Below are 27,953 nucleotides of genomic sequence, written 5' to 3' on the forward strand. Positions count from 1 at the left end.
AAGTTCAAACAGGTGCCATTAATACAGGTAACGAATGGAGGACAGAGGAGCCTCTTAAAGAAGAAGTTACAAGTCTGTGAGAGCCAGAAATCTTGCTTGTTTGTAGGTGACCAAATACTTATTTTGCAATAATACATTTTCAAATAAATTCATTAAAAATCCTACAATGTGATTTTCTGGATTCTTTTTCTCATTTTGTCTGTCATTGTTGAAGTGAACCTATGATGAAAATTACAGGCCTCTCTCATCTTTTTTAAGTGGGAGAACATGCACAATTGGTGGCTGACTAAATACTTTTTTGCCCCACTGTATATACTGTATTCTAGTCAAGGCTCATCCTATATAACTAATGCTGTACACCTTTTTCTATTCATATACTGTCCACAATGTCTATACACACACACACACACACCATAATATACGTGTACAAAACATTAGGAACACCTTCCCAATATTGAGTTGCACCCCCTTTTGCCCTCAGAACAGCCTCAATTCGTTGGGGCATGAGACTACAAAGTGACAAAAGTGTTCCACAGGGATGCTGGCCCATGTTGACTCCAATACTTCCCAGTGGTTGTGTCAAGTTGGCTGGATGCCCGTTGGGTGGTGGACCATTCTTGATACGCACGGGAAACTGTTGAGCATGGGGGGGGGGGCGGTTGCAGGTATTACTGTACTGTTGGAGCTAGGAACACCCGCAATAACATCTGAAAAATGTGTACACAACCAACATTTTATTTCATTTAAACAGATGTAGGCCTAGGCTTTAGAACTATGAGCAAGAACACACACACAGATACACACAGTCATACACTCACACAAACCTGGGGGACACTGCACATTCTCAATACGGGAAAAATAAATTGGATTTCAGTTAATTCCAATGAAAAAGTGTAACTTGTTTCACCAGCCAGACAGACTGCCATAGACACAACGCTGATCTGTGTTACCAACTGAAAAGAATGATCTCTTTTCTCCAAATAATTCATCATCGTTACCCTGTTATTACCCTATTCTACCCTGCTGGAAAACTAAGTGCCCCCCCCCTTTCTCTTCCCCCTTTTCTTCAATCCATATTTCTTCCCCCTGTTGCTACCTCACTTCTCTCCCTTCTTCCCTCCTGCCCTGGTGATAAACTGACCATGGGCCAGGCAGACAGAAAGGGATAGGACAATTTCTCTCCCTGCAGCCATTGCAACCGTACAGTCAGCCATGTTGTGATGATTTATGACTGTGATTGTGCATCTCTTACCATCTGACACACAACCAGTTCTAGCGTAATGGAGACTTCAATACAGTTGTGTGTGTGTGTGTGTGCTCTTGTTCTTCTATCCTCGAGGGGACCTAAAATCCCCCAAAGTCCCCACGACAGGGTTTCCGTTAGGAAAATGTGGCGCAGGACATTTGACCAGCAGCATTTTAATTTACTGGACCCATAGGCATTGGGTTCGTAACCTAATTAGGGCGTCCACCCACGGTGCTCAGAATGACAGAAATCGCATTTAGTTGATAGTATTTCAAGTTAACAGAACATGCAATGTGCGGTCCTTCTTACCTAATTCTGATGCACACTTTGATGTTAAAATGACTGTCCACATTTACTTTTCCTCAGCCAACAAGACGAGTAACTAACAGCAAAATCACTAGCCTATGCCAATCTACTATCCAACATAGTAGAAATGTTTACCTAATCTGTTGGTCAGCTTGTCAAGAAAGAAATAGCCTATTCCAAACAGACTCTGGGACAGTTGTGGGACGATAGATCCCAAATTCATACAACCAGTAAGCCTAGGCTACATTAAAAAAAAGTTAAAAGCAATGAGTTTGATGCAACAGATCAGAAACTTTAGCTTAAAATGTTGATAAACTATTATTTCTTCACATTTTAAATCGCAGCAATACACACAAGGCTTGTAAGCAACTCACGACTGTTCGTTCCATAATGCAATTAGCGGGAAAACAGTTGTCAACAGCACATGCGAGCGGTTTCATGTGACAGACATGAAAATATCCATTAGAAATGTAGAAAGCTCTAGCATGGGCTGCTTATATGACTAGGATTGTGCCTTTGGCTACTGGACAATGAAAGTTGATATAAAATAATTGCCTCCACGGATTGGCTAAACTACTTTGAAGCAAGGTAAGACATGGCTCATAATATGTAGTAAAACGTTCCGGTTTCAAATAATGAAGTATATGTTTTCAAAATGCATACTGCCTCCAGCTCATTGCAAAGTGGTGTGTGACGAGCTGATGAAGGCTGCCTTCCATTGCCAATGCATTTGCTGTTTGAGATGCTGCAGAAGCAGCTCTCACGCTGTCTGACAGATTTGCACTCAAAGGCTCTGTATCTGTATGCTGTACGTGTGTGATAAATAAGATGCATAACGAATATACTGTCCACACACTAACGGTTTTGACTTGAGGTTATTCTTGATAGGGGTGCCAGGTAGGTTGTGCCTACCAGAGAAAACATTGGTTTCTCCTTTTGGTTTGGGAGGGAATGAGTCCCATCTGGTCCGTCAAGTCTACACCAATACAAAGGACTCATGTAAAAGTCAGGATGGACATACTGTCATGACTTCCGCCAAAGTGGGCTCCTCTCCTTGTTGTTCGGGCGGCGATCGACGTCACCGGCTTTCTAGCCATCGCCGCTCCATTTTTCATCTATCCATTTGTTTTGTCTTGTTCCATACACACCCAGTTTTCATTCCCTATCACACTGAATGTATTTAGTCCTCTGTTCCCCTCCGTGTCTTTGTGTGAAATAGTTTTGATGTTATGTGGGTATTGTTACGTGCCAGACTTTTGTTTATGTTCCGTGTTTTGGCCACGTTATATGTACTTATGTGCTTTCGTTTGGACCGGAATAAAAAGTGCGCCTGTTAACTACTCTGCTCTCCTGCACCTGACTTTGCCTCCAGTACACACCTGTAACACATACACTTTTCATAAACCCTTAAAACATTGGAAATAACTACAAAACAACTATTCTTTTGCGTGGGTTGTATTACCAACATAAATGATCACACACACATAATAATATAACAAATAATGAGTTCTGGATCCTCCAGAAAGGTTCTGTACCACTAAATGTGAATGAATGCAAATGAACCTATAGTCTGATAAGCATAACCAGTCAAATGTATTTATATTGACTATTATTTACATTAATTAAAGCATTTTTTTGCAAAGGGAGTTTTTCTTCTTCTCCAGAGAATTGGCTGGTGCCAGTTTTATTTATCAGCTTCTCAACAAAAAAATATAGACAAAATGCCTGCTATTACCGGCTAACGTAAACCCTGCTCCACAAGGATAGTACAACAGGAAAATTCTACCTGGTGGGGACATTTCCCACGTCCCCACGAGGACAAAGGCTATTTTAAGATTAGGGTTTAAGTTTAGGGCTACATTTGAGGTTAGGGTTAAAATTACAGTTAGGATATTTTATTAAGGTCCCCAATTAACCGGGGCTACTACTCTTCCTGGGGTCCAAACAGGAAACTAAACACAACAAATAAAATATAATATACGTAACACTACATAAATGAAAAGTACAATGCAAAATATATAAAAATGCCTACCTCTTCACAGTCCCTGTTGTGCCGTAAGGTGTTCTTTATCCGTTTTTTAAATCTTGTTTTATTTTTGCCTAGAATTTCATTTAAGGTGCTCCAGAGTTGAACTATCATTCATCTTTGTTTGGTGTTACGGGTTACGGTTAGGGTTAGTGTTAGGGAAAATAGGATTTTTAATGGAAATCGATTTTAGGTCCCCACAAAGATAGAAAAACAAGTGCGTGTGTGTGTGTGTTAGTTATTGACCGTCTGCTTTGCTGGAGAGGGGTACTGAAAGCAACGTCTCTGATCTATACCTCTATCTGGGCCTTACAACTGTAGTAAAGTGAATGAAGCATCATGTGACCTGGGAAGAGGAAGTGGATTGACTTCCACTACATCACATGTGACCCATGTGACCGATAACTAACCTAGACAGCCAGCTACACTAACAACCAGGAAGTACAGTTTATAAAGGCTAATACAACATAAGCTTGTGGATTTGACTACCAGGGGAAATTACTCACTCAAACACAAATATACAGTGTGCAGATATGGATGTCATTGTTCATTCATGTCTTGTGTGATATTGTAGGTCTAGGGCAGGTCTAGATGATCAATGAACAAACCAATAGGCTCCATATGTCATTTTGAGGTCAAATGAACCACTCTTTACAATGCTGGCATTCACAGTCTCTGGCTAACTATCGTCTGGGTACAGTGACGTAGTCAAGAAAGGATTGGACAGCAGAGCATGTTAAGAGTAGTTGAAAGATTATTTCCTGGCACTATGCATACTCTGAGGTTGTGAGGGAGGGGATGGAGGGATGGGGGAGGGAGAAAGGGATGGATGGAGGAATAGTTTCTGGTAACTATATGCATGTGATTTTGTTTCGCGTGTGAATATAAATAGCGCACATACGTACACACACACACACACACTTCACTGAGTCAGTGGCTTCACCAGAAAGTCTCCCAGCTCATACACCCAGAGACCGATACTATGGCCTCTGTCGAGGCTCTACCAAAACATAGCCAGATAGTTAGCTCTGTGTCTGCAGCCTAACGAGCCCCTGCTGCTCTGAAAGAGTCCATTTTGGGGAAGCCTGAGCCTGGCTTCCTGTTGGAATGTGTTGCGGTGGCACTGTTTGTATGGGCAGAGAGTGTGTGGAGAGGGAAACCGCTGAGGGGAGAGCCGACGAGACACAACAAAAAGGCAAATATAAACATGGCCGAGCACAGGCCGGCTGCTTAGGACCGGAGTCAGGAGGGGCAGGGGCAGTGTTAATTTTGGCAGCTATTTTAGATTTTGTTTAAATCTAACAATACCTTTTTAGTTTTCGTCACATTTTTGTCATTTCATCCTTCTTTAGTTTTAGTTATATAGAGCTTCTAATGTGATCAAAGCAAAAATAGCCTACATGAGAGTAAAAGAGAGTAAACATTGTTTCTAGTTGAGGTTAGTTACAAGTGTCCAGGCATTGCATCAGTTCAAAAGACTGCCTGGGAGCTGTGCGGGGAAGCCGGGCAGATCAGCTCAATTATACCGTGCAACTGAAAGATGTAAATCCTGCCCATGAGGAGACAGCATTAAGTATTCTGCATTCCTGCTTAGGACTGGACAAAACAGATGAAAAGAAGCTTCACATCAAATGAAATGTCCATTAGACTCACGTGGAATTCTCATCTCATCACATGTTCATCAACTAAAATAGTCATTTGTAATAGTTATTGTGTTTTTTTCCAGGGCATCGCGTCTCGTTATTGTCATAGTTAAAGTTTTTTTTTAAATCGGTTATTGACGAGTATTGTTCGTCCGTGTCACGCCCTGGTCTTAGTATTTTGTGTTTTCTATATTTATTTGGTCAGGCCAGGGTGTGACATGGGTTTATTTTGTGTTGATGTATGGGGGTTTTTCGTAGGTTTTGGGATTGTGGCTTAGTGGGGTGTTCTAGCAAAGTCTATGGTTGCCTGAGGCGGTTCTCAATCAGAGGCAGGTGATTCTTGTTGTCTCTGATTGGGAACCATATTTAGGCAGCCATATTCTTTGAGTGTTTCGTGGGTGATTGTTCCTGTCTTTGTGTTAGTTGTCACCAGATAGGCTGTATAGGTTTTCACGTTCCGTTTGTTGTTTTTGTATTGTCGTGTTTATTCGTCATTAAACATGTATCGTATTAACCACGCTGCATTTTGGTCCGACTCTCTTTCGACGGAAGAAAACCGTAACAGTCCGAGTTATTGCTGATGAAATGAACACTGGGCCAGGGGGAAGAGACAGCCAAGGCGAGGCAGGGGGAGCAGGAAGGGGCAGGAAGGGCAGGGGAAGAGACAGCCAAGGTGAGGCAGGGGGAGCAGGAAGGGCAGGGGGAAGAGACAGCCAAGGGAAGGCAGGGGGGCAGGAAGGGCAGGGGGAAGAGACAGGGTAGGGCAGGGGGAAGAGACAGCCAAGGTGAGGCAGGGGGAGCAGGAAGGGCAGGGGGAAGAGACAGCCAAGGTGAGGCAGGGGGGCAGGAAGGGCAGGGGGGGACAGCCAAGGTGAGGCAGGGGGAGCAGGAAGGGCAGGGGGAAGAGACAGCCAAGGTGAGGCAGGGGGAGCAGGAAGGGCAGGGGGAAGAGACAGCCAAGGTAGGGCAGGGGGAAGAGACAGCCAAGGTGAGGCAGGGGGAGCAGGAAGGGCAGGGGGAAGAGACAGCCAAGGTGAGGCAGGGGGAGCAGGTAGGGCAGGGGGAAGAGACAGCCAAGGTGAGGCAGGGGGAGCAGGTAGGGCAGGGGGAGCAGGAAGGGCAGGAAGGGCAGGGGGACTACTACCCATCCAGACAAGAGTATGGCAAGTTTAGGAGTACGTTTCCCCTCGCCACTGATCTGGAAGGTCTGTACTTCTCCTAATGGTTAAGGTTAGGATTTACGGAGGGAAAGCTGATCCTACTTAGGCCCGTTACTCATGCAAGCTCCTCACTGAGTGGTTGGCTCCTAACTCCACCATGGCTAGGCTAACTCTCACTTTAATGACAGACACAATGCTTGTCCCTAGGCCCTTTATATCAATATGAACAGGCTCGGAGAAGAGAAAGTCCACATTAAAGAGTCTGCTTTCACGGCCTTTAGTCTTTGTGTTGTCAATTAGAGGATCCTTCATTAGTATTCTACCCATAGCCACATGACTCGTTTGAAGCCTGTCATGCTCTCTAAAAAAACATTGTGTACAAAACACAAGCACACATACTCCCACATTACCATCCCTTTCCCTCTCTGACACACACACCTCAAATACGTGTCTGTGCAAAGATGAACGTTTGTTTATGTTGTGCCAGGGAACGGGCAGGGCTTTGCAGCACTCCCCTGGCTTTCTTTATTCTTTGCTAGGCTAAATCTACCATGTTTCACAACCTAATGGAAGAAGAAACGGGGGAGCTGCATTCCACTACTGGAGATGGGTGATATTAAATTGGTCATCTGTGGCTGAAAAGACTCATGGGTAGAATGTGTTGATTCTAGGGTAAATCCTAATACAATTTAGACTTGATAAGGAGAATATTTTATAGCATAGTCTGGAACAGTTATCATCTCATCATACTGAGGATGATGAACATTTTATGGGAATTCATGAGCATAGACTAAAGAAACGTATGGCGCTGAGCTTTTCCCTGCATCCATCAGGTTTGTCAATCACAATAAAATGTGCCAGTCGGAGGAAATACTGAAGCAAAGTGGATTAAGTCTCTATAGCCAAGCTACGCTGATAAGCTCCAGGGAGTTGGCATTGGCAATGGCTGCAGCCTGCCATGAAGTAGACTAACCCACACACACACACACTGGGATTTTTCTGCCATTGAAATCCTTGGGCGGGCGTTTTTTTCCAAGTCACCTAAGTCCAAACAGTGAAATTCATTTTTGGGATGGAAAAAAGCTTTCAGTGTAAACTTCAATTACTAAAACCAGATTTTAAAAAGTATGTAGAAAAGATCATGTACAATTGTAAATTCCAAAAACAATGAATTTAGCCGTATATCTAGAACACAGCAATTAGCCATGGAAAATGCATAGAATTGAAGAAAATTAGCTTTAAAACGACAACATTTTCTCTCAATGGCATGTGTGGAATTGCAGGAAATTTGCATTAGAACTACAAAAATTTATCTCAGCTCCATATGTACAATTGCAGGAAATTGGCTTAAAAATGGAAAAATGTCTCTACACTGCCAAGATGGGGGCCTATAAAATCATCTCTTACATTCAGCTGCGCAGGTGGGCCGATCGCTCACCTTGCCATGCCCAACACCTAAGCCCCTTTTTGATCCATGCTTCGTAAACAGCAGGTGTTGACCAACAGTGAAATGCTTACATAATGGTCCTTTTCCAACGATGCAGAGTTAAAAATAAAGATATATGTAAACAGACATAGTGACACGAGGATCTAATACACAGTGAATAATGAATAACAACGAGTAAAAATAACATATAAAGGGAGTATCAGTACCAAGTTGATGTGCAGGGGTATGATGTAACTGAGGTAGCTATGTACATATAGGTAGGGGTAAAGTAGGCAGCACGATAGATAATCGAAAGAAGCAGCAGCCTGTAAGGGTGAGTGTGTGGCATCAGTATGCATGTGTGTGCATGTTATGTGTGTGTGGGCTAGTGCTGTGCGATGAACCAAAATGTCATTTTTTTGTGAGCTCAACGTACTGTTTCTCTAGAGAGAAATCAAATAATTCACAATAGAAAGTCAAGAACTATGTGGGACGCTGGGCTGAAGGGAGATGTCATTTTTACTGAGCAAATATTTTAAAAAGTTTTGCGCAGAAACGTGGTACCACAATGACCATAATCCATTGCGCCTGTTCTTTCCTGCTCGAACAAAAATGGATACACTTTTATGCCAGCTACATTAGGTTAGATAAACACAGATCGCATAGACCGCATGAGAGGGGAATGTACACAACACAACAAGGAGAGAGGGAATAGAGACAGTTTGTGAAAGTATGCCTTGTCTACTTTGAAGAACTAGGTTAGCCTAAGACTACAGTATGGGGAGCACAGAGATAATGCTGTCTGGCTGGCTGGCTCCTACTGCCTGAGCAGAGACGAGGACTTTAAGGAATTACAAATATTAAAGTAATTCAATAAAATATAGTTATCTCCTATTTTTCTATTGACATCTAACCAATGTGGACTTGACAGAGACAATGGAATATTTTCAATGTTTTGACAATTGAATGTATTTTTGGCTTTGGAATTTTCATAAAAAATAGGGATGTTGATATTTTTGGCCGATACCGATATCCAATATTTTCCTTGCCAAAAAAACTGATACCGATACCCGATATTTAAACAATTTGAGTCCTTTCAAGCATTCTAGTACAGTTATATAGTTGAAACACACACACACACACACATACACACACACACACACTGACCCAAAAAATATTTTGTTGGCATTTACAGTACGTATGTCCCCATTACCAGTAAAACATAATCAAAACATATTTATTTCACTTACTTGCTGTGCTGTTTCGTTTGCTCAGTGGTTTTTGATCAGTTGTTTCATTCTCAACCAGTTTTTCATCATACATGTCAAGCAGTGAAGTTTCAGCTCTGTCTGTCCATGACCTCTTCTGTCGTGGGTCCCTCTTCCTCGGTGTGCACAGTCACAGTGTCTGTTTCCATCTTGTCCAGCTGTGTCTAAGATTTCACGTAACCCTGTTTCTTGTCTGCATCGAAGTAGCGGTCCTTGTACCTAGCATTGAGCATGATGGCGACACCGTAAAGAGGCTCAGAGGGAAGGCCACCGAATCGCTTGTTCACAGCCTCTAGTAGAGTACTTTTGTAAGTTTTAACCCCACGGTCTGTCTGCAGTTTTGTTGAACAGGCGTTTCAATGCCATGACAGAGAGTATCACGTCTGCTGCAGGCACAGTTGATGAGCTTATTTCTGGAGTCAGTTGATTGGATGGAGCTAGGAGTGTGTCCATGTTTCCAAGTTACAAACATGTTCTCAAATGCCATTGAAATGGCAGCAGCTGTATGAGAACAAGCACATTCTTGAGCAATACGGCTTTCCTCAGTACGAAATCCTCGTTGAACCAATATGCTGTCAGACTCAGAATGCTCATGGGGCTGTGACATCGCTGGTCCAAATGTCAGTCGTGAAGCTAATAGCAGTGAAGCAAGTAGCTCATGGATGTGGTTTTAACAATACTGTGTAACTCCGGTAGGGCAACATCTGAAAAATAGCGCCTACTTGGTAGTGTGTACCGGGGCTTGAGGTGCTCGACCAGTCGGCGAAAGCCAACATCATCCACAATAGAGAACGGTTGATTGTCAAGGGCAATGAATTCTATTATCTTGGCGTTAATGGATTTTGCCTTTGAGTTGTCTTGCTGAAATTTTCTTACTCTTTCAGATGACTGTTCAACTTGAACTTGTTGGAAGTGTTTGCTTAGTTTTTTTCTGCTTTTGTTCTAAGTAGTCGCTGAACGTCTGGGGGTGATGCACTTTCAAATGACTGCTCGACTTGAACTTGTTTAGTTGTTGGAAGTGTGAGCTTAGTTTTAGTCGCTGAACGTCTGGGGGTGAAGAACTTTCAAATGACTAATTAGGTTTGTGGTATTGAAAGATTTCACTTTCTCCCCTCTGGAAATAATAGCAGCACAAACGTTGCCTATGGCCTTTCTGTTATTTTCCTTTGAAACGTCATAATAGATCCACACAGCAGACATTGTGGGCCAGGTTAGGAATGCTGTGTTGCACGTGTAGCGCTGTATTTTTCGTGGCGTCATTGCGTCATCTACCTACGTTATACAGGTATGCACGTCAGCTTTGACGTCGGTTTTGCACATCAGCGTTAAACTAGATATTGGGCTGATGCCGATGTTGGCATTTTTAGCTAATATCGTCCGATTCCGATATGCTTAACGATATATCGTGCATCCCTAATAAAACATCTCTAAAATCCTTTAAAGTCATTATTTCATAACGCATTTAATATTCCCAAAAAATATTTGAAACCAAAATTGAAAACTATTCTTTTTTTTTTTAAATAATCGAACCGAAACCAAACCAACCTCAAAAAGCACTAATCACTCAGCACTAGTGTATGTAGTATGTGTGTGTGTTGGGGTGTCAGTGTAAGTATGTGTGAGTGTGTGGCTGGAGTCCAGCATGTAGAGTCAGTGCAAGAGAGTTAATGCAAAAAAGGGTCAATGCAGGTAGTCCGGGTAGCCATTTGATTGGCTATATAGCAGTTTTGTTTAGAAGTCTTACACAGGACTACACAGAGACAGAGAGCAAGCTGTTTTGTATTGAAATTGAAAAGTTCTTTATTCTGTCTCTATGGACAGAGCGATATGAATTACCCTCCACTGATATGATACAGGCTACTGTACACAAAGACGTGTGTACAACCCAGGTTCACCCATATCCAAGCCTATGTTGACTTACTAAATTAAAGTAATTTCAGGTGACATACATATAGGCTAAATAAAGGTTGGAGGGTAGACATATAGTTTCTGCACAGCTAATAGATGTTATCAGCTCTTGATTTTAATCGCTCCTACTGGGTTTTATTTTCAATCACAAAAGCTGCAGGTAAAACACTATATTCTCCAGCTCGAACAATGTTGTATGAATACACTGTACTGTGAGCAACATGCACCCACATAAAACGTATCTGAAACCAATCACTGCATTCACAGACCAGCATGAACACTAAAATGTCCACTAGTATGGTGAGGCCACCTGACACGAGAGAATCTGGACAGACACATGAATGGGTTTCTGCTCAGCTCCAAACTGATCAACATTTCCCCAAATCCTTTATTTAGCCTATATGTGTGTTCCAGAATGCAGCTGTTGCTAGATGCTGCCATGCCATGCAGCTCAACACAAAGGTTTATGTGCCACTGAGTAGGCAATCCAGGGCCTGCAAAACCATAACAAGTGTTCTATAATATTCAGGCACTGTTGACAGACTGACTGCCAATTGTATGCTTGATATTTTGTTTACACTATTCCTAAAACATCACAGCTGCACTACTTTATGTATGTAATACCGTTATAACAACTCATAATGATGTCATAAAATAGGCAGACAAATGGAATACAACATCAGCCTTCGTTTAACGGGAAATATACATTTTCCCCAGAAACATAAGGACATGGTGTTTGGGGCACACATAATGTGGAATCCGTTCACGTGTATCCACCACAGTGCAGTACACATATATCACGGACATATTCTTCGAATCCACCTTCAACATCACTCTTTCCATTCCAAAATCATCAACATTCTAATCGAACGCAGGCTGTGCTGGCTGAACCAAACGTGGCTGCTGCTGCTAAACGCGTGTGTTTATTTATGGGAACCCCGACTCCACAACATGGCCGACATGTGCTTTGTTATTGTTACTACATCATCATCATTATGGGGTCTTTACGCATCGTTTTCTAAGTAATTAATGAACTAAGAGAAGACGTATCGGTACTATTGACACAGTTAGTAATAACATTGTAATAACACCATCACATTCAAAAAGATTAGGGTGAAGAGTTGACTGCATTCTAATAGAGAGCCCATACTCACCATCTGATGATGGTGACCGTATGGAATATTCGTTTCTTGAAAAAAGGCACTGAGGGCAGTCTAAAACATACAAAAATAAAATATAATTTGATCAATTATATTTAGCCTTTACTACATAGAAAATGTATTTAAAAAATAAATATATACAAATACAAATTGTATAGAGAATTATGTAATATAGGTAATACAACAGTTCTGTGTTTACAAAGCATTCAGCACATAAACAATGGAGCTGAATCAAATTTGCTGTGAAAAATATATTCCACTGTTCAGACTAAACAATCACCTGCAGACAATACAAACGAACATTTATCTTCATTGCATAATAGCATTTTCTAGCCTCACCTAGCCGCTGCATGGGAACAGGATTAGCTATAGCTAGTACATTTAATCTCTAGAGTAAATTCTAACGGGTAAACTTTTCCCAGTCGAGCTTTACTTCATGGATATTTATAACATACATAAATACAACAGAACAATTATATATAACACAAATAAATAGACGCTAGAAGTTGAGTTTAAAAGTGTTGATAACTGATCTCTATTTTCTAATGTTCTTATGCAACATCAAATGTCAGCCATGATAATAACGAACATCGCAGCACAGTCAAAACTAAAAGTACTGTCTGTCACAATGGCAGTCAGACATAAACATTAGCTAGCCATCTCGCTACTGATCGTAAACCCCTTACCTCAAATTGCCAATGTGCCGCTTGCAAAAGCTGCTTCGCCTGATCTGCCGCACAACCTGCTGTCAAGACGAACTGGTTTATCATTACTTGGTGTTTGAGTTCCTCCATTTTGCGACGATGCTTTATTCCTACTCACGGCTCGTAGTGTTGTGTCTGGACTTCGTTTTCGTGGTTTTAGTCCTCTCTTTTCTGTCTCAGTCATCCACCATTACAACCGGTTGAGCAAACACAAATATTTACTGTAAGAGCGCTGATCAGTAGCGTAAGTAGCGCCCCCTTGAGTGACACCAGCCGGTAGCCAATCAAGACAGAGCGGTGCAAATGGGATATGTATGCCACAAAACCCCTGCCACAACACGAGCGCCGCTGATGAAATGATTCCATTCTCTCGAATCACAAGACAAGATGGTCAGTACAGTGCAAAAACAATATGGAAAAGATTGGAATTTAGACCGTTCACATGTTCATGAAAATATCATATAGAATAATTATATTAAGTAATATCAAATATGAGAGGATTACCATGTTCCCCAAAATAAGGATGTCTTCTTTTTATTTGTTTTGGACCACAAGTCCCGTGAGCCAACGCTTTGTTTGTACATTTCTAGCACATACAGTGGTCCTAGGGGACTGAATTTTGTGAATGACGGCTACCCCTGTCCAATTCCCATACGCGCTGTGTTGCTATCTGGCCAAATATGGTAAACAAATCTACCACCACCAATTACATTTCACGGAGTTACATTATCGACAGTCTAGCTGCGGGTGTATTTAAAGTACATTCAGACGCGTCATGTCTGCGCAGAGAGGTCAATATTGCAGCCAAAACCACACAGCGCAAGCTATATTACCAATATACATTCACTAAATAATTTATGGCATGTTTATAAACAATGTGTTTAATATCCTGCTGTTATTTGAAATTAATCTCTCAGTGTTTTGTGCTATGAATAATTTGTGTTTATAATATGTGTTTCCACTGGCCTACTGTTTTTTTTCTCTCTGTCATTCACCATGCAACTCATAAGAATACCCAATAACAACAGTCCCTGTTGCCTGTACTTAAAATTGCATTGATGGGGATGCAGGGTGAAAGGAAAATAGCACTGTAGCCACAGGGAGTAGGCTGTGTATATAGAACCCTCAATACCATCAATAAACTGCCAAGGATTGTGGGAAACTGGACACTGTAAGCATCCTGTTATTGGCCGTGTGCTTATGGGTGTGTGTGTGTGTGTTTTTGTGAGCACGATTTAGGCTTTGGAAATAGAGACACCTGCTGGTGAAATGGTCCTTTTGAGCAGTGAATAGGTCAGAGATCAAAATAAAATAGATTTCCTATTACTGTATAGCTGTCCTTAGACCACAGCCAAATCCCCAAATTATAGTTTTGGACTCTCTATGACTATGGAAAATGTTGCCTCTTTTAGTACTGTAATTCCCTTTTTGTTTGATCTGCTTACCTTTATGAAGTCCCTTTGATGACTTCATAATTAGACCAAACACCCTGGCATGATTTCAGTTTCCTGAAAGAAAGTGGGCTAGACGTCATGCAGGACTAGGTGCATAATGATAGATTATAAGACATCCCCAATTACAATAGACCCCTGTCTGTACACTGTACACATACTGTATGCCATAGGCCTCTCTTGAGAAACATTGCTGCTGCCTCTCACAGCAATAAGAACAGCTGGTCAAACATTTACCCTATTTCACCAGGGCCCTTTGTGAATGAACTGAAACTAACCTGGAAGCATTTTGAAACCATGTGATGCCTCCTTCCTTCCGTGACAGACAGCAGCATGTGACAGCTGTATTGGCTTATCTCAGTTTTTAAATGCAGTGATGCGACCCACTTCTCCTTTGACCCAGCATTCAGAGCTCTACTTTGCCCCAGATCTGTACAGGCAGCTAGGCCTACTGATTGTGAACCCCCTCTGCTATCCAGTCTTATACAGTCCTGGATGGTGCATGGACCAAAGGCTCCTTAGTACATGAATGTCCACTATTAATAGTGTAATGATTAAGAGACTGTAGTATTATCCCACCACTGCCACCAATGTAACAAATGAGGGGGAACAGCCAGCTCGGGGTTCCAACCATCCTGTTCTGTGTCATAAGGTCCAGACTTCTTGGAGAGGCATTAGTATAGGATTCTAAGGCCAACATATAAAGATTCAGAGAAACTACATCAGAGGCTAAATTAGGTGAAAGTAAACGTGCAAAGATTGGGTATGTTGTGTAACCAGACCAGGGATTATGAAAGGGAAACTGCCATAGAGTGTAGACATGGTCCAGGGTTGAGCAACAGGGTTACAGGACAGGTCACTGTAAAGCCGTCAAATGCATGAGGGAGAGTTGGGTCATGTCAGGTTATGATCCGTATTCTGTTTGAACCTCTAGAAAATGCCTGATCTATCGTTGGCTCTGGTCTGGGGCCATCTGTTTGAAGGTGCTGAAACCACCATAGGGAGCATCTCAATAGTCTAGTGGGGTTTCCTCTGCTCATGCCCTATACTTCATTTGCATTGATCTACATGCACGTACAGTGCATTTGGAAAGTATTCAAACCTATTCCCTTTTTCCACATTTTGTTACGTTACAGCCTTGTTCTAAAATGGATTAAATAAAATAAAAACTTCATCAATCTACACACAATACCCCATAATGACAAAGCAAAAACATATATTTTTAAATGTTTGCCAATTTATTCAAACTAAAAACAGACATACATTTAGAAACACAGTCTTCCTAGAGCTGGCCGCCCGGCCAACCTGAGGAATTGGTGGAGAAGGGCCTTGGTCAGGGAAGTCATCAAGAACCCGATGGTCACTCTGACAGAGTTCCAGAGTTCCTATGTGGAAATGGGAGAACCTTCCAGAAGGACCACCATCTCTGCAGTACTAGACCAATCAAGCCTTTATGGTAGAGTGGACAGACAGAAGCCATTCCTCAGTAAAAGGCACATGACAACTCGCTTGGAGTTTGCCAAAAGATGGAACTCTTTGGCTTGAATGCCAAGTGTCACGTCTTGGAAAGATGAACGTAAAGTGCCGAGAGATCCTTGATGAAAACCTGCTCCAGAGCGCTCAGGACCCCAGACTGGGGTGAAGGTTTACCTTCCAACAGGACAACGACCCTAATCACACTGCCAAGACAATGCAGGAGTGGCTTTGAGACAAGTCTCTGAATGTCCCTGAGTGGCCCAGCCAGACCCCAGACTTGAACCCATTCGAACATCTCTGGAGAGACCTGAAAATAGCTGTGCAGCGACACTCCCCATCCAACCTGATGACAGAGCTTTAGAGGATTTGCAGAGCTTTAGAGGATTTGCAGAGAAGAATGGGGGAAACTCCCCAAATACAGGTGTGCCAAGCTTGTAGCGTCATACCCAATTAGACTCGAGGCTGTAATCGCTGCCAAAGGCGCTTCAACAAAGTACTGAGTAAAGGGTCTGAATACTTATGTAAATGTGATATTTCAGATATATCTTTTTTTATACATTTGAAAAATGTTCTAAAAACCAGTTTGGGGTATTATGTGTAGATTGATGAGGGGGGAAAAACATTTAATCCATTTTAAAATAAGGCTGTAACGTAACCAGTGGTGTATAGTATTTCAGTATAAATACTTTAAGTATTTAGTACTACATAGTACTACATAAGTACTACATAAGTAGTTTTGAGGGGTATCTGTACTTTACTTTGCTATTTATATTTTTGACTACTTTTACTTTTACTTCACTACATTCCTGAAGAAAATAATGTACTTTTTACTCCATACATTTTCCCTGACTCCCAAAAGTACCAGTTACATTTTGAATGCTTAGCAGGACAAATAAATGGTCACGTACATCCCTGGCCATCTCTGCTTCCTCTGATCTGATGGACTCACTAAACACAAATGCTTTGTTTGTAAATTATGCCTGAGTGTTGGAGTGTGACCCTGGCTATCCATAAATTAAAAAACAACAAGAAAATGGTGCCGTCTGGTTTGCTTAATATAAGGAATTTGAAATGATTTATACCTAAGTATATTTTAGCAATTACATTTACTTTTGATATTTAAGTATATTTCAAACCAAATACTTTTAGACTTTTACTCAAGTAGTATTTCACTGGGTGACTTTCACTTTTACTTTAGTAATTTTCTATTAAGGTATCTTTACTTTTACTCAAGAATTACGTGTGGGTACTTTTTCCACCACTGAACGTACCAAAATTTGGAAAAAGTCAAGGGGTCTGAATATATTCCGAATGCACTGTACAAACCAGGAATTTTCTTTCACCTGTCCAGTTCTTTCATATCAATACAGATTGATTCAGCTCTCTGGGTAGAGGTGCATTATCTTAATTTGATCACCCTGTTGCAGGAGAACTGTCCTGCAATGCAGGAAATATAATACTTGAAGTTTATTTGAGGTTTTAAAAGGCTCCTGCAGTTTGTATTTTCCACTTTGAAATTTTAGACTTAGTCTTCCCTTACGGAATATGTATCAAGCCCTACAAAAATGTACATTAATTATAATCCACATAATAATTCACATTTCCTGTCTCTGCAAGATTATTTTCCTGCTGTAGCAATCTGGCTCAAATTAAAATAATCTGTAGGTAGGCCTACTGGAAGTGAGTCTCAGCTGCAGTACACTTTATTTCCACAGAGTGGCAGTGCATCTCTATGAGTGGAGCTGAGGTAGTTTTCAATAGGCAATAGATGGAAACAGGGTTTTTTCCTCTGTTTTTTGTAAACTTATCAGTATCACTACATTCATAACAACTTCAGCACTACAAAACTTCTATTCCATCAAATAAGCCACAATAAGTTTTTTAACCATAATTCAGCACTCTCATTGACCTCGCTTGGTGAGCGGAAAAAAACGAAATAACGCCACATGCTGTAGAAGACAGATGTTGGGCCCAGTTATCCCTCTTGCTTCATGTCTTCCTGTGTGGTGTGACAAATAAATGATTTACTATAGCTCTCACCTTGGGCCAATCAGTGTAATCTTGTAAATGCCGGATCTCTATGGCAAGACGCATCATTTACCCAAGTTTGTTCAAAATCGGGCCAGTGCTGTCTGTGATATCGTGTGTGACTCATGTACAAACTGACAGACAGAGACTGCTCCACAGTTCCCTCGCCGATTTCATTGTGGGGGACAATAATAACAAGGGGAATAAATACACAATGAGTAACGTGGCTACAGTATATACACCGGGTACCAGTAAAGAGTCAATGTGCAGGGGAATGAGGTAGAGGTACTGTAGATACAGTTGAAGTCTGAAGTTTACATACACTTTAGCCAAGTACATTTAAACTCAATTCCTGACATTTAATCCTAGTACATATTCCCTGTTTTAGGTCAGTTAGTATCGCCATTTTATTTTAAGAATGTGAAGTGTCAGAATTATAGTAGAGAGAATTATTTATTTCAGCTTTTATTTCTTTCATCACATTCCCAGTGGGTCAGAAGTTTACATACACTCAATTAGTATTTGGTAGCATTGTCTTTAAATTGTTTAATTTGAGTCAAACGTTTCAGGTAGCCTTCCATAATCGTCCCACAATAAGTTGGGTGAATTTTGACCCATTCCTCCTGACAGAGCTGGTGTAACTGATTCAGGTTTGTAGGCCTCCTTGCTCGCACTCACCTTTTCAGTTCTGCCCACAAATGTTCTATAGGGTTGAGGTCAGGGCTTCATGATGGCCACGCCAATACCTTGACTTTGTTGTTCTTAAGCCATTTTGCCACAACTTTGGAAGTATGCTTGGGGTCATTGTTTATTTGGAAGTCCCATTTGCGACCAAGCTTTAACTTCCTGACTAATGTCTTGTGATGTTGCTTCAATATATCCACATAAATTTCCTGCCTCATGATGCCATCTATTTTGTGAAGTGCACCAGTCCCTCCTGCAGCAAAGCACCTCCACAACATGATGCTGCCACCCCTGTGCTTCACGGTTGGGATGGTGTTCTTCAGCTTGCTAACTTCCCCCTTTTTCCTCCAAACATAAAAATGGTCATTATGGCTAAACAGTTGTATTTTTATTTCATCAGACCAGAGGACATTTCTCCAAAAAGTATGACATTTGTCCCCGTGTTGTTGAGAACTTGAGTGAGGACCCAAAAGCGGTTTAACAAAAACAGAGTCCTTTAATGTAAAAACACAGGGAAGACATAGATCCTCTTCAGATGTAGAAAAATGGCAAAATAGACAACCCTCAGAGAGGGCGACAAATGAAACAGAAAGTCCTTCTGATATTTACAAAAAAGAGTCCCCTTCTTAGCAGCAGAGGAGAATTGCTGGGTTGCGGCGACAGACTGCTGGTCTCTCTGGGTAGGCGCGGGTCGTAGCGGACAGAGGTACCTGATCACACGTAGCATCAGAAGAACAGGCAGATTCCGACAGGATGGGACAAGGGTGAAGCAAACAAGGCGATAGTTTGGTTCTGGCATGAGAAACTCAAACGAGAATCTGACAAAGAAAGAAGCAGGAACAGAGAGAGAAATAGAGACCTAATCAGAGGGAAAAAAGGGAACAGGTGGGAAAAGAGTGAACGAGGTAGTTAGAGAAGATGAGGAACAGCTGGGGGAAGGAGAGGAAGAGAAGGTAACCTAATACGACCAGCAGAGGGAAACGGAGTGAAGAGAAAGAACAGGAACAAGACATAATATGACAATACATGACACGTGTGAAGTTGCAAACTGTAGTCTTGCTTTTTTATGGCGGGTTTGGAGCAGTGGCTTCTTTCTTGCTGAGCGGCCTTTCAGGTTATGTCGATATAGGATCTGTTTTACTGTGGATATAGATACTTTTGTACCTGTTTCCTCCAGCATCTTCACAGGGTCCTTTGCTGTTGTTCTGGGATTGAGTTGCACTCTTTGCACCAAAGTACATTAATCTCCAGGAGACAGAACACGTCTCCTTTCTGAGCGGTATAACGGCTGCGTGGTTCCATGGTGTTTATACTTGCATACTATTGTTTGTATAGGTAAACGTGCTACCTTCAGGTGTTTGGAAATTGCTCCCAATGATGTCTACAATTTTATGGATGATTTCTTTTGTTTTCCCCATGATATCAAGCAAAGAGACACTGAGTTTGAAGGTATGTCTTGAAATACATCCACAGGTACACCTCCAATTGACTCAAATTATGTCAATTAGCCTATCAGAAGCTTCTAAAGCCATGACATCCTTTTCTGGAATTTTCCAAGCTATTTAAAGGCACAGTCAATTTAGTGTACGTAAACTTCTGACCCACTGGAATTGTGATACAGTGAATTATAAGTGAAATAATCTGTCTGTAAATATTTGTTAGAAAATTACTTGTGTCATGCACAAGGTAGATGTCCTAACCGACTTGCCAAAACTATAGTTTGTTAACAAGAAATTTGTGGAGTGGTTGAAAAATAAGTTTTAATGACTCCAGCCTAAGTGTATGTAAACTTCCAACTTCAACTGTATGTGTGACTAGGCAACATAATAGATAATAAACAGTAGCAGCAGCATATGTGGTGAGTCAAAAGAGTAAGTTAAAAAAGGGTCAATTCAGATAGTCAGGGTAGCTATTTGGTTAACTATTTAGCAGTCTTATGGCTTAGGGGTAGAAGCTGTTCAAGGTCCTGTTGGTTCCAGACTTGGTGCATGGTTCCGTTTGCCGTGCGGTAGCAGAAAGAACATTCTATGAGTTGGGTGGCTGGAGTCTTTGACCATTTTTAGGGTCTTCCTTTGACACTACCAGGTATAGAGGTCCTGGATGGCACGGAGCTCGGCCCCAGTGATGTACTGGGCCGTACACACTACCCTCTGTAGCACCTTGTGCTCGAATGCCAAGCAGTTGCCATACCAAGCGGTGATGCAGCCAGTCAAGATGCTGTCTCCGGGGCAGCTGTAGAGCTTTTTGAGGATCTGAGGAAATCGTCAGACGATGCGGACCATTGTGCGGCTGGCTGGTGAGGCTGCTGGCAATCTGAAGTACCAGGGCCAGAGAGTGCACATCTACCTGGATGTCTCTGCTGAACTGATGAAAGACAGGGCATCGTTCAACAAAGTGCGTACCCACCTGCGGGATACAAAAGTCAGATATGGGCTGCTATTTCCCTGCAGGCTGATTGTCACTTTCCGGGACATCACAATATCTTTCAGAGACTCCAAAGACACCGAGAATCACTATGGTATTCAAACCAATTCTTGGCCCAATGAGCAACAGCTCCGTCCATCTCCCGTCTGATAATTTGGACATTAGCTCCACTTCCAGTCTAATGGAAATAAGTATTTATTAATACGTATTTTATTTTTGGGTGCTCTCATTTGTGGGTTATGCAGCCTCTTAAGATTCAAGTAGGCCTAGGCTACAGCCAGTGGCGACCCGTCATTCAGGGCAGAATGGGCTGAGCCTGTTATTGCATGTTATTTTGAAATTAATACGTGTCACATATCAGTTTGCAAATAATATATATATTGAGTTAATAAAGCTGCATACAGACAGCCTAGCTTTCTGTGGTGGAGGGCCAGCCAGCGGAAAATACAGAGCATAGGGGTTGGTACATCTCTAGTTGCACTGTGATTGGCTGTGTGTTCTGTGTTCTGTCACAGTACCTCACCACAAAATCTACAGGGAGAGCTAGAAAGTTTAAGCCCCCTTGGGTGCTGCCATAGATTTACATTTAGAAGTGTCCATCCAAGAAGGCTCAAGGTCATTGGCCACAGATAAAACTAACGTATCGGTGCTCATCGGCCATTGGACATAAACATAACACAACAAGTACGAAATCGCAAATTCAACAATGACTGGTTTGGAAGGAATCAGTGGCTAACTGCAAGCATTGCAAAGCAATCACTGTTTTGCTTCCCCAGCTATTCAGTGGAGGGGGTGTGTGGTCCAAGTTGGTGTTTAATTCGTCTATTTTCCACGTTAAAAGGATAAACATTCACACGCAGCACCATGGGCCAGAAATAGTTGAATACATTGGCCATGCTGTTAATCCAGCATGCCTTTTTGCGCGTTCACAACAACTGGAAACTCTGAACAGGGAAATCTCAGATTTCAGGGAGTTCAAGACAGCTGGGAACTCAGGAAGAAATGTGTTCCGACTGGGAATATACATTTTGAATGATCATCCAACTCGGAATTCAAAGTCGGGAACTCGGGCGTCTTTCTAGAGCTCCGACCTGAAGATCACTGATGTCGTGATTCAACCTTGTTTTTTTCAGAGTTCCCAGTTGTCTTGAAAGCCCCATAAATCCAGAGAATGCCAGACTTTGATGATCAAGTATCATGACAAAATTTGGCCACAAGTAGGACTGCCGCACCACCTTCCTGTACAAGTGAGTACAACACAATGGTGAGTCCAAAAATGTCTTGTATGCTGCTGCATAAATTATGTAATATGCCAGGGAGATACAGTGCCTTGCGAAAGTATTCGGCCCCCTTGAACTTTGCGACCTTTTTCCACATTTCACATTTCCATATCCAATAAATGTCGTTCCACTTCATGATTGTGTCCCACTTGTTGTTGATTCTTCACAAAAAAATACAGTTTTATATCTTTATGTTTGAAGCCTGAAATGTGGCAAAAGGTCGCAAAGTTCAAGGGGGCCGAATACTTTCGCAAGGCACTGTATGTATACTGTAGCTAAGAAATGAATACTAACTGTATGTTGTGAGTAAGCTGTTAGTAGCCCATGTGCCTCACCCTAATAATTTGGTCCCTCTCCCCCTCATAACTTACATAAGCCTACTGTTCTAATTTGGTGGTGCACATGTAGCATATAGCCTGTTTAGAGAAATGTAATCATTGAATGTTGTAGGAGCTTTCATTGTCTGCTTATATGCCTCCTTTATATATCCTACAGTTCTGACTTGGTGTACAGGGAGAATACTGTAAAAACAGTCCATGTTCTGAATTCTGTCGCTGTACATTTCAAAAGTGCTGGACAAATAGTTATGTTGACTATGTTAGTCTTAGCTGCGCTGTTAGGCAGGTGTAGTGGTGGTAAGGATTCACTCAAAGGTGCTAAAAAGAAAGCTCTGCTGTTGGGACAGCTTTATGTAGGCCCTAACAGTTTGTGGGCACAATTTATCACATTATAGTGCAATTCATGTATTGTGTAGTGTTGTGTTGTGTTGTGTAGTGGCTTTGCTGTCATACAGCTAAAAAAAATGGAGTTTGCCCAACCAAGATTTACATGCTAAAATCGCCACTGGCTGTTCGGCCGAAATGCTTCACAGATGCTTTTTCTTTTGTTGTATTAGCTAATTAGGCTAATGACCTATCAGACGATAGATCTAATTATTCTGTTGATAGGGCCAAATTATCAACAAGCTATTTCTAATTTTGGGTGCTATTATTATCATTTTTGGGGGCCATAATGAACAATCAATTCTCTGGTTATGGACATTGGTTATGGACATTGTGCAGCTCTGGAATCAAGCAGAGCAGACCACTCCGACTTGTTCTAATTTACAGAGATTTGGTCTAATAATTGAGACTTGTGTTTGAGCGGATGATCTGCCAAGAATAAATAATAATTAACTTTTGCTAATTGGCCTTTATACAAATGGGGTGGGAGTGAACTGGGAAAGTAAATGGACAATTTTCCTTTGCCGAGTTTAAAAAATATTTAATTAAGCCATGCAGGCGCTGCTCATTGGGATGCTTCGTAAGAACACTGACATGAATGAACATCTCAAGCAGGCAGCCTAAGATCAGCATTTGTGCATAATGTTTTTTGTATTCGCTAATAATATAGCACTTAAATAAAATGAAAATGTTTTTATTTAGACTGCTAATTTCTTTACTAATTCATGTTTCACATTAGGAGATGGATGCTAAGCACCTTGTTATGCCACAACCCTGCATCTGTACAGGGGGGGAGGGGGCATTCTTAGGGAGCTGCAATTGTGAGTGGGGGGAACACTTTTTTCCCCTCATGTCTTGCTTGTTATATGTGCTTATTGTGTTATGTTGTGTTGTGTTGTTAATTGTTTTTCTTTCCTGTGTTTATTATGTCACTCCTAAAATGATTATGAATTTGAAAATGAAATGCTCAAATACAACTTTGTGAACCATAATGTCAATGGTTTGGATAGCACTTTGAAAAATACAAAAATATGGTGCTATTTGAATAAAAAGAGAGTAGACCGCTTTTCTACAAGAGACTAATCTCTTACCACCTGCTCATGAGCAACTTTGATCTGGATGGGTTGAAAGTTTTCTATTCCTCTTTTACATCCGACACTAGAGGTGCTGCCATCCTGATTAGACAAAATATGTATTTTTCCCCAGAATAAATTAAGTCTGAGGTCATCTTACTAAACTGCTACTTCCCTAATCATGATGACACCAAGTGTGTGGGGGGATTTTATTTGTATTTTGGATGCCATTTTTGATAAATCATCGACTAATGTCCAATCATTGTCCAATATGTCTATAGTACTTGTCCATAACACTCAAGCTTTGGGACTTCAAGTAGTATGGAGCTCAACATCCTAATGAAAGGCTATTTTTTACTCTAGTGTACACAAATCCTATTCAACAATACATTTGTTCGTTGTTCCATAAAACATTTTTCTCCAAGATTTCAAATTGTGTTTAGTATCCTAGAATCATATCTGGCCATTCTGTCCTGTTTATTGCAATTGAATTTGCCGAAGCTCCTTTGACACCTAAGTCTTGGAAATTCAACATATCATTACTAGTAAATCATGAATGTATTGATTATGTTCATTTGAAGTGCACGGGAACACAGCAGTATGCCTTGAAAGGTCTGGGATACCCTGAAAGTGTACTTTAGAGGGAACAACATACCATTTGCTTCTTCTCTAAAAAGGAAAACAAAAGATGAATTCAAATATATTGAAAAGGAGATAAAACACTTGGAGAATCTGCATTCGGTTACTAAAGAATCTATCACACTTCGCCAACTAGAGAATTAAAATATGAGATACAACACCTTGATATACTCACTCTATAGAACTATCTATTTTAAAAACAAAACAAAGATATGTAGAACAATGTGAAATGGCTGGCAAGTTACTGGCTTGGCAAAGAAAGAAAGAAACAGAAGAAAGGATGGCTGTAAGGTCTGCTTCCAGCCCACACTCTCAAACACCTAGATACCCTGAACGCAGCTCACTTTCCAGACCACTTTCCAGCCCACACTCTCAAACACCTAGATACCCTGAACGAAGCTCACTTTCCAGACCACTTTCCAACTCATACTCTCAAACACCTAGATACCCTGAACACAGCTCACTTTCCAGACCACTTTCCAACTCATACTCTCAAACACCTAGATACCCTGAACACAGCTCACTTTCCAGACCACTTTCCAACTCATACTCTCAAACACCTAGATACCCTGAACACAGCTCACTTTCCAGACCACTTTCCAACTCATACTCTCAAACACCTAGATACCCTACTCACTTTCCAGACCACTTTCCAACTCATACTCTCAAACACCTAGATACCCTGAACACAGCTCACTTTCCAGACCACTTTCCAGCCCACACTCTCAAACACCTAGATACCCTGAACGAAGCTCACTTTCCAGACCACTTTCCAGCCCACACTCTCAAACACCTAGATACCCTGAACACAGCTCACTTTCCAGACCACTTTCCAACTCATACTCTCAAACACCTAGATACCCTGAACGAAGCTCACTTTCCAGACCACTTTCCAGCCCACACTCTCAAACACCTAGATACCCTGAACACAGCTCACTTTCCAGACCACTTTCCAGCCCACACTCTCAAACACCTAGATACCCTGAACGAAGCTCACTTTCCAGACCACTTTCCAGCCCACACTCTCAAACACCTAGATACCCTGAACGAAGCTCACTTTCCAGACCACTTTCCAGCCCACACTCTCAAACACCTAGATACCCTGAACACAGCTCACTTTCCAGACCACTTTCCAGCCCACACTCTCAAACACCTAGATACCCTGAACACAGCTCACTTTCCAGACCACTTTCCAGCCCACACTCTCAAACACCTAGATACCCTGAACACAGCTCACTTTCCAGACCACTTTCCAGCCCACACTCTCAAACACCTAGATACCCTGAACACAGCTCACTTTCCAGACCACTTTCCAGCCCACACTCTCAAACACCTAGATACCCTGAACGAAGCTCACTTTCCAGACCACTTTCCAGCCCACACTCTCAAACACCTAGATACCCTGAAAACAGCTCACTTTCCAGACCACTTTCCAGCCCACACTCTCAAACACATAGGTCCCCTGAACACAGCTCACTTTCCAGACCACTTTCCAGCCCACACTCTCAAACACAAAGATCCCCTGAACGCAGCTCACTCTCCAGATCCCAATCACCTGAATTCTGATCACCTGTTCACACACCTGTATGTCATTATCACACACTATTTAGTTCAGTTCTTTGCATCCCATCATTGTGAGGTATTTGTATGTTTTACTTTAGCCTATCGGATTTCCTGTTATCAACCTATTGCCTGATCTCCCAAATGACATTACTAGCCTTTTCCCTGCCTGTACTCTTGCCTTTTTGGATCCCCTGTGTATGACCTTCTGCCTGCCCCTGGACCCAGCTACCTGCCTCCTCCTGTGGTCCTTTACAAATAAGCACCTGCTGTGCCCTGCGCTTGACACCAACTCTCTGTTTCCCATCGTGTTCATTACAAGGGTAGTGTTAGATTCAACAGTTGATCCACTTCAAATTAATAAAATGTTTAGACTATTCTATGAAGACTTGTACTCAACTAGTTTGCAATGTAACTCATACTCTTTAATGCCTTCCTGAAAGATATCAATATACCAACTTTATAACTTAGGGCTAGGGGTCCTGGGACAACTTTCGGTGAAACTGGAGGGCGCGCAATTCATTTAAATAATCATAAATAATATGGATTTTCAACATTTATGTACATATGTGTCTTATATTGGCTGAAGGCTTAAATTCTTGTTAATCTAACTGCAGTGTCCGATTTACAGTAGCTATTACAGCAAAAACATGCCATGAGATTGTTTGAGGACGGCGCCCCAAATCAAAATATTTTTCCACTGTCACAGGTTTTATACATTCACAAATAACGATTAAATATTCACTTACTTTTTGAAAATCTTCCTCTGATTTTTCATCCAAAGGGTCCCAGATATAACATGTAGTGTCGTTTAGTTAGATAAAATCCTTCTTTATATCCCAAAAAGTCAGTTTAGTTGGCGCCATCGATTTGAGTAATCCACTCGTTCATCATGCAGAGAAAGGAATCCGAAACTCTGCTTCAACAAGTCAAAATACATTTCCAGTTACTCCTCAGATACCCTAAAATGTAATCAAACTATAATATTTCTTACGGAAAGAAGTATGTTCAATAAGAAACCGATTTTAGCAGGTGCGTAATGTCTTCATAGCGCACGCAAACATGAATTTCCAAGACTGTGTCCTTCTGCTAAAACGGATATTTCTTATTTGTTTTTGAAGTTACAAGCCTGAAACCTTGAACATAGACTGCTGACACCATGTGGAAACCATAGGAATTGCATCCAGGGAGCTAAATTTCAATATGACCTTTCTCTTGAATTTATAAAAGGTTGGTCTCAAAAAAAAAACGAATTCTGGTTGGTTTTTCTTTGGATTTTCTCCTACCATATCTATTGTGTTATATTCTCCTACATTATTTGAGCATTTCTACAAACTTCAAAGTGTTTTCTTTCCCTTGGTACCAATTATTTACATATCTTGTCTTCAGGGCCTGAGGTACAGGCAGTTTACTTTGGGCACGTCATTCAGACAGCAAGTGGAGAAAAAAGGGGCCTAGCCCTAAAGAAGCAAGGCTAAATTTAGATCAAGACATTATTACTGAGGAGCTATCAGATGCTATGGGTTCCCTCCAAAATGGAAAGGCATTGGGATTAGATTGGTTACCTATAGAATTCTATAGGCATTTCTCTGAGTGGTTGATGCCTCTTTTTCTTCCTATGATCAAGGTCTGTCTAGAGTAAAAAACAGCTTCCTCATACTTTACATGTTGCAGCTATTACTTTACTGAAACAATAAAGATTAAGATCATACATTGTGCTCCTCCCATAGACCAGTCACTTTTCTGTTGATTATAAATTGATTGCTAAA

The 27,953-nt window shown here is 41.4% G+C and overlaps 1 protein-coding gene across 1 annotated transcript in view; it reads right to left on the bottom strand.

Annotated features, from left to right (window-relative positions):
* The window catches only part of ubald1a (UBA-like domain containing 1a), a 34,886-nt gene extending 21,783 nt beyond the window's left edge, over positions 1 to 13,103 (bottom strand). The window contains exons 1-2 of the mRNA XM_024387962.2: positions 12,830 to 13,103; positions 12,138 to 12,197 (exon numbers count right to left, since the gene is read on the bottom strand). Coding sequence (XP_024243730.2) covers positions 12,138 to 12,197; positions 12,830 to 12,937 — 168 coding nt within the window. The 5' untranslated portion in view covers positions 12,938 to 13,103. The remainder of the gene's footprint in view (positions 1 to 12,137; positions 12,198 to 12,829) is intronic.
* Between the last annotated feature and the right edge of the window lie 14,850 nt (positions 13,104 to 27,953).

Source organism: Oncorhynchus tshawytscha, linkage group LG25, assembly GCF_018296145.1.
Source record: "Oncorhynchus tshawytscha isolate Ot180627B linkage group LG25, Otsh_v2.0, whole genome shotgun sequence".
Classification (NCBI taxonomy): domain Eukaryota; kingdom Metazoa; phylum Chordata; class Actinopteri; order Salmoniformes; family Salmonidae; genus Oncorhynchus; species Oncorhynchus tshawytscha.